This window comes from Prionailurus viverrinus, chromosome E1, assembly GCF_022837055.1.
Source record: "Prionailurus viverrinus isolate Anna chromosome E1, UM_Priviv_1.0, whole genome shotgun sequence".
Taxonomy (NCBI): domain Eukaryota; kingdom Metazoa; phylum Chordata; class Mammalia; order Carnivora; family Felidae; genus Prionailurus; species Prionailurus viverrinus.
The window spans coordinates 7884265-7896984 of NC_062574.1; the positions used below are offsets into that span (position 1 = coordinate 7884265).

At 47.8% G+C, this 12720-nt stretch overlaps 1 protein-coding gene across 1 annotated transcript in view; it reads left to right on the forward strand.

Moving 5' to 3' along the window:
• Nucleotides 1-2069: 2069 nt before the first annotated feature.
• The window catches only part of LOC125151365 (protoheme IX farnesyltransferase, mitochondrial), a 138307-nt gene continuing 127656 nt past the window's right edge, over nucleotides 2070-12720 (forward strand). Inside the window, exons 1-3 of the mRNA XM_047832212.1 lie at nucleotides 2070-2192; nucleotides 7335-7468; nucleotides 9425-9746. Of these exons, the coding sequence (XP_047688168.1) occupies nucleotides 2150-2192; nucleotides 7335-7468; nucleotides 9425-9746 (499 nt within the window). The 5' untranslated portion in view covers nucleotides 2070-2149. The remainder of the gene's footprint in view (nucleotides 2193-7334; nucleotides 7469-9424; nucleotides 9747-12720) is intronic.

Genomic DNA, 12720 nt, shown 5'->3' on the forward strand with positions numbered 1-12720 from the left:
CCTGGCTGAAGTCGGACGCTTAACCGACTGCGCCACCCAGGCGCCCCATCCCCCGTTTTTAGAAAGGATTTACAACGAAGGAAAAATCTGTTGCCCAAAAAGGTACATGTCTATTAAACGCTTCGATTATCATAAGCCAAGAGCACTTGGGAATTCCAATTTTCTGAGTGTATGAAATATAACATTCATGTTAGCCAATCTTTTAGACATAGCTGTGTCATCGAGTGAAAAAAAAAAAAAGAGGCTGAAACGCAGTAATTCTCAGTTTTGTGTACGAAAATCACCTGTGGTGCTTAAAAAGAAAATTACAGGTCTCGTCCTTCCATTCCACACCCTTTCTGATTTAATTGGTCTGGAAGTGGTTCAGGCATCCGTAATTTTTAAAGCCCTTTGGGTGACTGTGACGGACAGCCAAGGTTGAAATAGAGTGCTTTATAAATCTCAGAAGCTGTGACATTTCAAGATGCTTGAGGGGCGCCTGGGTGGCGCAGTCGGTTGAGCGTCCGACTTCAGCCAGGTCACGATCTCGCGGTCCGGGAGTTCGAGCCCCGCGTCGGGCTCTGGGCTGATGGCTTGGAGCCTGGATGGAGCCTGTTTCCGATTCTGTGTCTCCCTCTCTCTCTGCCCCTCCCCCGTTCATGCTCTGTCTCTCTCTGTCCCAAAAATAAATAAACGTTGAAAAAAAATTTAAAAAAAAAAGATGCTTGGTGAATAAGGTTGTATGGTATGGTGGAACTAACACTGTAGCAGGTGTCAGGGGTTCCAGTCTTGGTTCTGGAACTCAGTAGCTCGGTGACTGTGGGAAGATGACTTAAAACCCTGAGCCTTAAAATGCTATGGATATAAACGTCAAATGTTTATAAAAGCGTATGATAAAGTATAAGGAGTGTGAAAACTTTTAAGATAGTATCGGATACTGTTTTTCTCTTTATGGAGTGTTCTTTCCCTTGCATGCAGGAAAAAATCTGTTCCTCTAAGTAGAGTTCAAATCTCTGAGGCCTTCCTTGACCCAATTAGAATTGCTATCTCATCTGTATTTCTGCAACATCTTCTAAATTACCCGATCACACTGAACCCGTTAACTGACACCCTCTCCCACCCCCACTGGTACAGGACAAGCTTCTACAGCTCAGAAGAATCGTATTTTCAGTATCCTGCGTCTAGCAATATTAGCTACCATGGAAGACAGCCAGAAATTGCCCTTATGGAACCCAGCTCCCTATTTCTCTCCTCTTTTTCAAAAGCGGAGTCTTTTTTCTTCAGTCCTTTTACTTGGGGAACTCCAACATTAAGGAAAAAAAAATAAGAGAACAACAGAGGAAGGGAGGGCTTCTAAGATCTCCTCTGGTAATCATAACACCAATGGTCATTATTAGAACCTATCCGTAGTGGGCGTCTGTTTCCCCCTTAGAAAGACCTAATATTTAATTCTTGGGACCCTCTTACGAAATATATGTTATTACCCCTAAGTGAGGTTCAGAGGGCTTCTGTAATTTGCTCCAGCGGGTCAGAAGGGCAGGAGGTGAAGTGAGGACGCGAATGCAGCCCTCCCACCGGAGCCCGAGGTCAAGTCCCACACGCACCTTCTACATCCTGAGATGCTCTGGTGATTGCATTCCCTGGTGTGGCTCAGGTCCGACAAGCAACCTTGAGTTCACCGGTCTTCCCACTTGATAGCTAACACGGTAAGGCTGCCACTGGTCAGATTGGAAGGCGGAGGCATCGTTCCAAGAACCAGTTCCTCTTGACGATACAGTCAGCAAGAAGCATCCCAAACGTGACTTTGAAGCGCGCGGTGTCCAGCCCGGCCCATCGCACGAGGCCCTGGGATCCGGCCAGAAAACGCCTGGGAACCTCTGCAAACAAAGGTGCGGGGCCGCCGTCCTCTCCTCCCCGGAAGCCTTGGCCGTTCCGTGTTCCTCGCGTTTCTCGAAAGGACCTCAGGCCTCCGACCTCCCAACTCTACACGCTCCCGCCCAACCCGCGAAAACACCTGCAGCCACGGCCCTGTCTCGCCGCGTCCCGCCCTCCGGAAGTGACGCACAGGAAGCGGCTCTCCTCCCACGGGGGCGGGGAAGGAAGATGGCGGCGCCCAGCAGCCGGTGAGGAGAGAGGACACGGGGGACCCCGGCGGCCGGACTCGTGCGGTATGGCCGCATCCCCGCACACTTTCTCCTCACGCCTCCTGACAGGTACGGCGCCCGCCCTTGGCCGCGACTGTGGGAAAATTCTCATCTTTTTGCCACGTGCAGGGCCGCGGTTCCGGCCGGCTGCAACCTTGGGAGCCCTTGGCGAGGTCGGCTGGGTACCGGTGGGGGGAAGTGAGCTTTGGAGCAGCCTGCAGTGAAGAGGCCGGGGAGCGAGGGTCGTGCTGTGGCCCCGGGGGTCCACGCCGCCTTCGTCCCCCTCCCCCGGGGGGCTGGTGTCTGGGGCTGCTTTCGGTTTTCCGAGCGGAGGCTGCGCGGGAGGACGGAGGAGAACCTTGGGGCCCCACGAGCCTCCTGGCTGCTCAGAGCCTCCGTTCCTAGTTGCAAGTGTAAGTGACTTGTCAGCTCCCCTGGTGAGGACTGGCGAGCCCCTTGCCGTCGCTCGGAAGCCTTGTTCCCATAGAAAGGGTTGTGATGACAGCGAAGATAACGTTGTCGTGATGAAGTGACACAGATGGTGACAACCACAGAGGGCGGAGCACCGCTCCGCTCGAACTTTTGGCTTTCCACCATCGGCGGTGGCCCCGGATGGCCATCCTCCCGCTTGAAAGATCTGTAACAACTCTATGTTGAAGGCGGTCTGCGCCCCCGTGGCCCTTTGCCCCGTCTGGGCTCAAGTGCCACCTTTTCAGAGATGCCTACCCCGACCACCCTGTTTAAGGTAGAGCCCACCCCGCCCCCCGCCCCTCTCTTCTCACATCCCTCCTATTTCTCTCCCCACGGTTAGCACAATCTGTAATCGTTGATTTACATACAGGCTTGTTGTGTGTTTCTCCCAACTAGACTGTTAACCCTGTGAAAGTTAGGGACAGTTTCTCTTCTGGCTCATCTGTGGGCCCCCAGGGCCCAAAACGGTCCCCCGTGTGTATTGTTGGCTCTCAGTATTTGTTTGTCAATGTGTGGTGTTTGTTCATTCGTTATGGAGATACTAAAGAACGGTTTTGTTTTGTTCTGTTTTTTTTTAATTTTTTTTAACGTTTATTTATTTTTGAGACAGAGAGAGACAGAGCATGAACAGGGGAGGGGCAGAGAGAGAGGGAGGCACAGAATCTGAAACAGGCTCCAGGCTCTGAGCTGTCAGCACAGAGCCCGACGCGGGGCTCGAACTCACGGACCGTGAGATCATGACCTGAGCCGAAGTCGGACGCTTAACCGACCGAGCCACCCAGGCGCCCCACTAAAGAACTGTTAAAGAGGAGGCTGGGAACTGTTTTGTACCCCCCCCCCCCCCCAGTAGTTTTGATGAGAACCAACGGCTGAGGAATGTGTTGTTCCAGGTCCATATTGGAGGTAGGTAGGAGAGGCCGGGGACTCCCTTCTGGTCAAATCCCAGAACCGTTTTTTAGGCGTCACCTGTCACAAGCTCCCTGCAGCACCCAGCAATGTGGAGCACAGCCGCTCTATGGAATTCCTTTCTTTCTCTTGATAAAATAACAAACACTGACTTGAAATATTACACGTTAAAATAACCAGGTTATTTTATGGGTCTCTCTTGGCTGTGTAATCTCAGGGCACATCATTTGTGTTCTCTGGAATTGAGTTTACACATCTATAAAACGAGGGAGGCAGTTGGACCAGATGATCTCAAAGGTCCTTTCTGGTTCAGAAAGAAGGAAGGAGGCGGGGGGGGGGGGGGGGGGGGGGGGGGGGGGGAGGGAGAGGAAGTATAGGCGAAACCAGATGGGCCATGGTTGTAGTAATTGTTAAAGCTGGGGAGTACGTAGTGGGAGCTCACTGTGTTCTTACGTAATTGCATGTGATGGAAATTTTTCGTAATGAAAAGTTTTCTTACAAGGTCCGTGATTCTTTTTTTCTGTCCTCCCTGATCGTGAGCGTTCTTTGATCCTGACCCCAGGCGCTCATTCTCAGAGAGCTCCTCCTTTCCGCGTGTTTGAATTGTCACCTCTGCACGGAGGTTTTCCAGTGTGCATTCCTCCGACTGGGCTGCTTTTCTGCCTGTCAGTTCTGTACTTTCCGCTCCTTAGAGAACAATCTCCCTTAACCGCTCAGAGCTCCCCAGTTCCCGTAAGTGGGCCGCGTGTGGTTCCCATGCGTTGTTGCTGGCTCAGTCTTTTCAAAGCTGGTATGAGAGGAATTAATAGACAGTTTAGCTTCCTGAGCCCATGAACACAGTTGCCAGAAAATCTGCCAGGAAGAAGTATACAACCTGCTAATGTTCCAGTTGGAAGTCTTTACGAGAGCCTGATACATGGAAGCAACGTGGTTGGAAAGGGTGGCAGAAAGGTAGAGTGAGATTATATTAGGCATCTAATGGTTATGTCTGCTTTTGCTTCTGAAAATTCAAAGTGTTTTGTAGCCATTACAAGAAATTCAGGACCTTTCAGTTATGTGTGTGTGTGTGCACCACATTTTAAAAGCTCTACTATCATGGGGGCGCCTGGGTGACTCAGTCGGTTGGGCGTCTGACTCTTGATTTTAGCCAAGGTCATGATCTCACGGTTGTGGGATCGAGCCCGGTGTCAGGTTCTGTGCTGAACGCGGAGCCTGCTTAAGGTTCTCTCTCTCCACCACACCACCCCCAGCCTCGTGCACGCACAGACCTTCTCTCTCTCTCTCTCTCTCCCTCCCTCCCTCCCTCCCTCCCCACAAAAATAAAAGCTCTACCGTCATGACTCAGTATTGGTGCGAATAGTGGATATGGTCACGTGTTTGCAGATTTTTAATGTTAAGTATCGTAAGCTCTGTGGACCTTCAAACCTATATTTGCTTAAGTAGGGCTGAAATGTCTTTCAGTCTCTAGGCACTGATGCATAGAAATACAACACGTTTTGACCGAATGAAGTGTTTTCATCGTTTAAATGTGAGGTTTCCTAGCTGTTTTGTTTTTTTTTTTCTTACTACTATTCTGGAGAATCTAGGTTTGACACACTTAACCTTGAGAGATGTTTTCCAGGATGGTTCTTTCCTTCCCAGCAACTTGTACTTCTCATTGGACCAAATGACCTCAGAACTGGTTTTAAAATCCTATCTTTCCGGGGCGCCTGGGTGGCTCAGTCGGTTAAATGTCTGACTTCAGCTCGGGTCATGATCTCATGGTTCGTGAGTTCGAGCCCTGTGTCGGGCTCTGTGCTGACAGCTCAGAGCCTGGAGCCTCCTTCTGATTCTGTGTCTCCCTCGCTCTCTGCCCCTCCCCCGCTCCTGCTCTGTCTCTGTGTCTCTCTCTCAAAAATAAACATGAAAAAAAATTTTTTAAGTCCTATCTTCCCAAAGAACAGTATCAAGGCAATAAAAGGAAAATTATACACCATCCAATTAAAAAACAAAAAACGAGCCCTTGACTATCAGAGGACTCATTTGAAAGGAAATTTCAGAGGACTGATTTCAGTGTCGCTCTCCACCTCCTGTGCGCATATGCAGGCAACGCACACTCACACGTATGGAAAATAAGTATTTCATAATTCACTGAGGTCGGAGGAGAGTCTGTGATTTCAGTGAAGAAATGACATCTCCAGTCTAAGATAATTGCCATGTGTTCTGAGGGGCAGTGATGCTGCTACCCACAGTCTCCGTAGGTCACATAGGAAATCCAGTCATCAGACGTTATCTCGTCATTGTATAGAGAGCACTCTGCTGAGCTCTTGGAGCAGAGGTGAGTAAAGGGGAACCCCTGCCGTCAAGGAACCCCCAAATAAGATGGCGGAGACACATGGAAAGTTTCCGGTAAGAAGCGCCACTGAAAAGAGTTTAATATGCCAGAGTAGTCGAAAAGAGGCTCTGAAAATTTGACAGGCAGAGAGCAGAGGCAAGACACCAAAAGCAGGGAAACATCGACAAAGATGGACAAATTGTGAAATGTGTGGTGTGCCTAGAGGAGAGTAAGGAGTTACACACACACGTCTAGGCCAGTAAGGTCTGTCCTGGGCTTCCAGAAGAAACCCTATCTGCTACAACCCATCCATGTCGAGATACTGAGACAGCAGTGGGAAGTAGGCATGAGGACCCTAGAAATGAGTTGAAGATTAGAAGTTACCCTAGAACTGCATTTGCTCAGGGACAATACGCAGTGGGGCGCGGTTGTCTTGAATTGGCCACCCACAGCAAGACGCGATGGCACAAAAAGCTGAGAAGCAATGAGCGAAGGTGGGGGAGAACCAGAAATATTTAGTGTCGTGGAAGTGATAAAACGCTCCCCTTCCATGGCCTTACACAGAAGCATTGGATTTGTTATTTGGGAGGAGGTATGGTTTGATTAAAAGCCAAATTCAGACACAGCTGTTTTGCTTCTTTTTTTTTTTTTAATTAAAAAAAATTTTTTTAATGTTTATTTATTTTTGAGAGGGAGAAAAACAGAGTGTGAGCGGGGAGGGACAGAGAGAGAGGGAGACACAGAATCCAAAGCAGGCTCCAGGCTCCGAGCTGTCAGCACAGAGCCCGATGCAGGGCTCGAACCCACAAACTGTGAGATCGTGACCTGAACCGAAGTCAGACACTCAACCAACTGAGCCAGCCAGGCGCCCCTGGTTTGCTTCTTTCTGACATGATTGATAGAGCCCCATTTCACTGAGGACTGTTTCACCTTCCTTTTGGTTATTCGTTTTCCCCAATGTGGCCAAAATATTAATCTGAAATGTATTTACCAGTTTATTGTTACTGAGAAAAACTGTCTCTCATTTTCTGCCATTTTAAAACATGGTCTTTGAAGTTTACTTATTTTGAGAGGAAGGGGGAGAGAGAGAATCGCAAGCAGGCTCTGCACTGTCAGCACAGAGCCCAACGCAGGGCTCGATCCCACGAACTGTGAGATCCTGACCTGAGCCGAGATCAAGAGTCGGACATTTAACCAACTGAACGACCCAGGTGCCTCTGTTTTAAAAGTGACTGACTTGTTTATTTATATTTTCTCAAAAAGATCAACAGTGCGGGCATTACAGCATTTAATATACTAAAAGCGTAATGATCCCCAAATGGAAAATTTCCCGTCCCTGCTGAAGAATTACGCTGCCTTGGTGAACCACTGCAGTGATTGGCAAACCCGATCAGAGGTCTGACCCATCACGCAAGCGTTGCTTACCGCAGTGGCCGGCTTGGCTTCTGGGTAGGTGCCGTCAGCACTTGGTGAGGAGCACTAATCATGGGCGCATTGTTTTCCCCTTTTCTGTGTTACAGGTTGGGTGGGAGGATGTGTCTGGTATCTGGAAGGAAGAGCTATGCAGGAATCCCCTCGCGAGTTCATCCGTCTTTTCAGGAGCGTCCGTAAGCAGTGGATGACATTTCAACACTTTACCTTCCTCAGGCGCATGGTATGTTCAGAAGCACATCTGCCTTTTCTTTCTTTGTAGGAGGAAATTTGAGACATTCCCGTTATCAGAAGAGCCGTAAGAAGTGCTGCTTGAAAAAGATTTTTATTTAGTGTCCTCTCGAGTTTATCCAAAACTTGAATTCCTCGTTTTGATTATTAATTGAAACCAGAATAACCCTGGTGTCCGAGGCTAAAAGTATGATCGTGAACTTACTGATAAAGTTTGGAGAGAGATTGGAAACTTTTGGCATATTTCACCTAGGGTAAAATTAGGAAAAGCTGAACCGTTATCACACATCTCTTTAAATTCTTTAAGGTTCTGTGAATGTATCAGTAACGTAGAAATAATTTCTTTACCAGTGTGACCTGTGTTCCCGCATCAGCCTTGCATCCAAAAGTCTTTGAAACGCAGGCACTTCTGAGTAGACTCAAGCAAACTGAGATCTTGTCATTTGCTAGGGACTTTATAGTGAGCTTTGCTCATACATCTCAGGCCTCTGGGTTGGTTCCGTGATCTCGTGGGCCACAGGGTAACTTACTCCTAATTAGCAGTGAGGACATCTGCCATTTTCTCAAATAGAAAAGTACAGAATGGAGAAATGAGAGCTGAAAACTCATAATTATGACACAGGTATGAACAGTTAGCAAATTCATCCTCTAAAGTCTGATTTGATACTTCTCTCATCTTTTTGAACTTAGAATGCCCACCTTAAAACTTAAAAGTAACAAAATCTTAATGAAACGTTATTTTGATAAGAGATTTACATTTCCAGAGATGTTTAGATTTCTTAAGTTGGGGATCAAGGATAATGGATATTTAGAAGCATGTATATAATGCCTTTTTTTATATAAACACAACTCTGGTTCATTCACGAGTTTTCATTCCTTTCTAGGACTAGTGTATGTCATTTCAAGTCTTTGTGACGTAACTGAAAATCACTTAACTGGTTATCAAAATAGGTGGGTCCAGGTACCAGGGACACATACAACTAACTCGCCATTGACTCTGTCACTTTATTTCTGATCTTTTGTTTTCTCTTCTGTAAGTTAAAGAAAGAGATAATAATGATCATGATCCATTTTCTTTTTTTTTTCTTTTTTAAAAATGTTTTTTTAAATTTAATTTTGAGAGAGGAGAGAGAGAGAGACAGTGCAAGTCGGGGAGGGGCAGAGAGAGAGAGAAACATAGAGTCAGGCTCCAGGCTCTGAGCTGTTAGCACAGAGACCGATGTGGGGCTCGAACTCATGAACTGCAAGATTACCATCTGAGCTGAAGTCAGACGCTTAACCAACTGTGCCACCCAGGCGCCCCAGTGATCCATTTTCTTAAATAGCCTTTTGGAAGCTTAAATAAGATACACAATTTATAAACTGTAAAGATATGTATTCTGTAAAACAAGAAAGGGCCCTACTATGTTAGTAGTAGTTATTACTTTTCACTGGTAAGCAGTAGAGATTGTTGGACTCTACATCTCGTGTTCTTCCCACATACACAGCGCTTTAATGTCACTTAGTCCTGAATTCTACCCCACCGCTGAGCCCCTCTCTGTTTGCCTATGAACATTGAAAGTCCACAGTAGGTTTGACTTGGGCTCTCTCAATGATAGAAAACTTTTTCACCGTATTGGACGTTTAACCTCCAGCTTGTGGTACTGTGTTGAGGAAAACGCTGGAGTATGAATAAGAAATAAATTTTTCTTTCAAGGAACTTAAATTTCTAGGACTCTCTAAACCATAGAATTAAAAATCGCTGCTGAGGCATTATAGTCTCTGTACCTCTTAGCCTAGAGATTTCCTTGTAGAAGACATTCTAGCATTCATTGATTCAGCATACATTTACAACGGTTGAGGAAAATCTCTCAAGTCCAGTATCAGACTGACGGACGGTGTTACTAAACAACCGTCTAAGAGCCTTTGGGGCCTTGGGTTGATAGTAACGTGTACTTTTTTTATTTAGTATGTCACACAACTGAACAGAAGCCTCAACCAGCAAGTCAAACGGAAGCCAGAACCCACGGTGTCCCCTTTCCTTGAGAGAAGCTCTTTGGCTCAGGCCAAAGCAGAGACCTGTGCAATGAGACCTCTTCCACCCCCCCACCTACCTTTATCCAGAAAGCCCAATGACAAAGAACTGCTGGAACTGGAATCGGCCTCCGTAATTGAAGGCTCACTCGATGTGGGAAGAGAGACCAAGGATGAAAAGCAGTGGAAAGAGATGAAACTCCATCTGGATGATTTGCCAGGAATCTTGGCTCGGCTGTCCAAAATCAAACTCACAGGTACATTGCTTTTCCCGTATCGTCAGATTCTTGCTTAAAGCCTTACTTGTGGTCAGATGCCGCCGCCCCCAAAGGAATATCTTCAAACTGCTGATCCTCCATTGGTGGTTTTTGCTCTCTTCAGCGTAATTGCGATTTAAAACCAAGTTTTCCAAACTCCGTTTACACGGAACTGTAAATGGTTTTGCACCAAACGCGTGGTACTAAAACTAGTCTCTCTCTTAGTTGCAATTAAAGTACAATGCCTGTCCTGCATATTTCTCATCTTTTGCGTTTTTACACCTGCTGTCCTTTAAAGCTGCAGTGGGATAATGAGTTCTGGTTGAGGCCTGGAAACGAAAATGCCTGCACGCCTGTGCTTGGTACGCAGCACACCTGCGGTGGCCACCAGGGCTCCGAGCTCACTTCTGGGTTTTGCTTCTTGTAGGGCCTCCGGGATTGTCCCAGGCATGTGGAGATTTAGCGTGCTTCTCTGAGAAACAGGTCTGGAGCCAGATTTTCGTTGCCTAAGTCTAGCAAACCGTACCAAATTTTACCATACGTGTTGGGTATTAACCCGTAATCGTGTCAGTTGGTTGTCAACAGCCACCAGTGACTCAGGCGAAGCTTCATTGTTGGCATCCTGTCTCGTAGCTAAGCGTAAAAGTAGCTTATTGTGGGCTAACCCTGTGTAGAAGGTGGGGTCTGGGTCATCCTGCAGCTTGAAGACACGGTCTCTCCTCTTCTTGGACGAGCATAGGGAGAAGTATAACGGGCGAAACATAAAGTTAAACCAGGTACTCTCTGAGGAGAGAAGTGGGAAGTAATGTTAACGGAGTCAAAATGGAGAAACGAACAGATGAGACAGAGAGGCTTTTGAGAGTAGAGAAAACCAGGGAAAGCGGGGTGGTGGTGGTGTGTGTGTTTCAGGAGAGCTGAGCCTGAAATCCAAGGTGAAAGGAGGCAAACTTCTTTCCTCAGTGACCGAGGTCACTTAAAGAAAACCTTTTTTTGGGGAGGGGGGGGGTGCGGGATGGAAAGTAGGCATAGGGAGTTTGACGGGAAGAGCTGAAGAGTCACCGTAAGACTTACCCAGTGTAGCTCTAAAACAGTGAGACTGATTCCAGGGGCCTCCTCGCAGACATGCCTTGGTGCTTTCCAGAAGCTGAGCAAGGAATCATCACATTTCACCGAAGGTTGCTTTTGTCATTTATGCAAGTGGCGTATCGGTGCTGCCATGGTAAGAATGACTCCCGAAAGCGATCATGAGGATGTCACCCCAAAAATGCGTCCTCCCAGTCTGAAGGCAGCGGAACTGACCTCCGCCACCAGCAAGAACTTCTTGCGTTGTGTGCACCATCGCTGAACGTGCCCACATCAGTATCCCCCTCTCATCCTGCAAATCACTTCTCTCTCTCTCTCTCTCTCTCTCTCTCTCTCTCTTACTCTCTCTGTCCCATTTCTGGCAGTAATAGCAGCATTCTTTGCTTCCCCCAGACCGGAAACCTTAGAATCGTTCTTGAGTTTTTGCTGCACAATCTCCCTTCATCTCTAGTCTGACATCCAACTGTTAGCATAGGAGTCTTTTGTAACGCCCATGAGATTTCTCATCCGATTTTCTGAAGCTGCCACCCTAGCTGAGGTCCAAAACATAAGATGTCTGCGGTTACTGCAGGAGCTCCTGGCTGTGATCTCTGCCTCTCTTCTTCTGCCAGACCCACTTTCCTAAAACACTGCCCTCGTGTATTCCTATCCTGCCCAAGAGTCTGCAGTCCTTCCATACGGCCTCCCTCCTCAGCTCTGCCAGACCTGAGAGGAATGACGAAACTCTTCCCCATAAGCAGACTTTTTCCCCCCACACTGTCCTGCCCGTTAACTGGTCATTACACCCACCATACCCGTTCCTCCTGCCCCTCTTGTATCCAGTTAGCGCCTTTCAAGGCTTTTCCATTAAGCCTTGTCTTGCCTGCTCTTGGCCCGAGTCTCCCTTCTCAAAACTTGGAATATGGCTTTGAAGTCCAGCAGAGTGGAGTTCAGATCCTGGCGAGGTCATTTACTAGTCAAGTGAGCCTTTGGGCCGTTTCTCAGCCTTGTTGAGACTTCTTCGTGTAGAGCAGGAACCATGATCATCAGAGTTAAATCACATGGTGCATTCAGAGTACCCAACAGCACGCCCAACGCATGGGAGCACCTTGAAGGTTAGTTTCCAAATGATTACAGGTAGACGTCTGCTTGTCTATTTAATGTATGTTAGATTTCCCCAAGATGTTTGCGGGCAGACATCGTGCCATCTTGTTGAGTACGTAGCTCTCTGCGTACAGTGCTTCTCATTTATAAGGACTTGATTGTAGGAGGGAAATTAACAAATTGAAGTTGTCCGGAGGAGGGCAAGTGCAAGGAAGGGGGGGGCTGGAAACCCTGTCACTTGGGGCAGGGGGTGGTTTTTCTTGGGAGAGAGAAGGGAGGAGGGAGAAAGCAGATGAGGGAAAGGAGAATGAAGACACCTATCCAGCGTCTTCCAGTGTCTGTGGCGCCTTTGATTTAAAGGAGCAGTGCTGCTGACTTACAGTTGAGAGGGCAGAACGGAGGGACTGCACATGCCAGCAGCGTGAGGGAGAGCCCGCGGGAGAAGGATCGGGTGCGAAACGGGCTGCCTCAAAAGGCGGCGGTCCTCGTCCTTGGAACCATCCACACGGAAGCAGATCATGTGTGAGAGAAGTTGGAGTGGGGGCTCCTGCATCATCAAGGGGGTGGAACTCGATGGTGCTAATACTAAGAGCCTGCCTCTCCTTCGGTATCTGCGGGGCATCTGCCATGTACCTTTGCGCTAAGTGCTAAAGATACAGAGATACAGGACATCTGTCCTCACAGAGAAGCTAACAGTCTGGTGGGGGAGATTTTGTAGGTCTGCACGTGTATAAAAATAAAACCACGGTGGTCAGATGCATCTGCGTTTCGAACCCAGAACTTTTGGTGACCTTTGTGACCTTGGGTA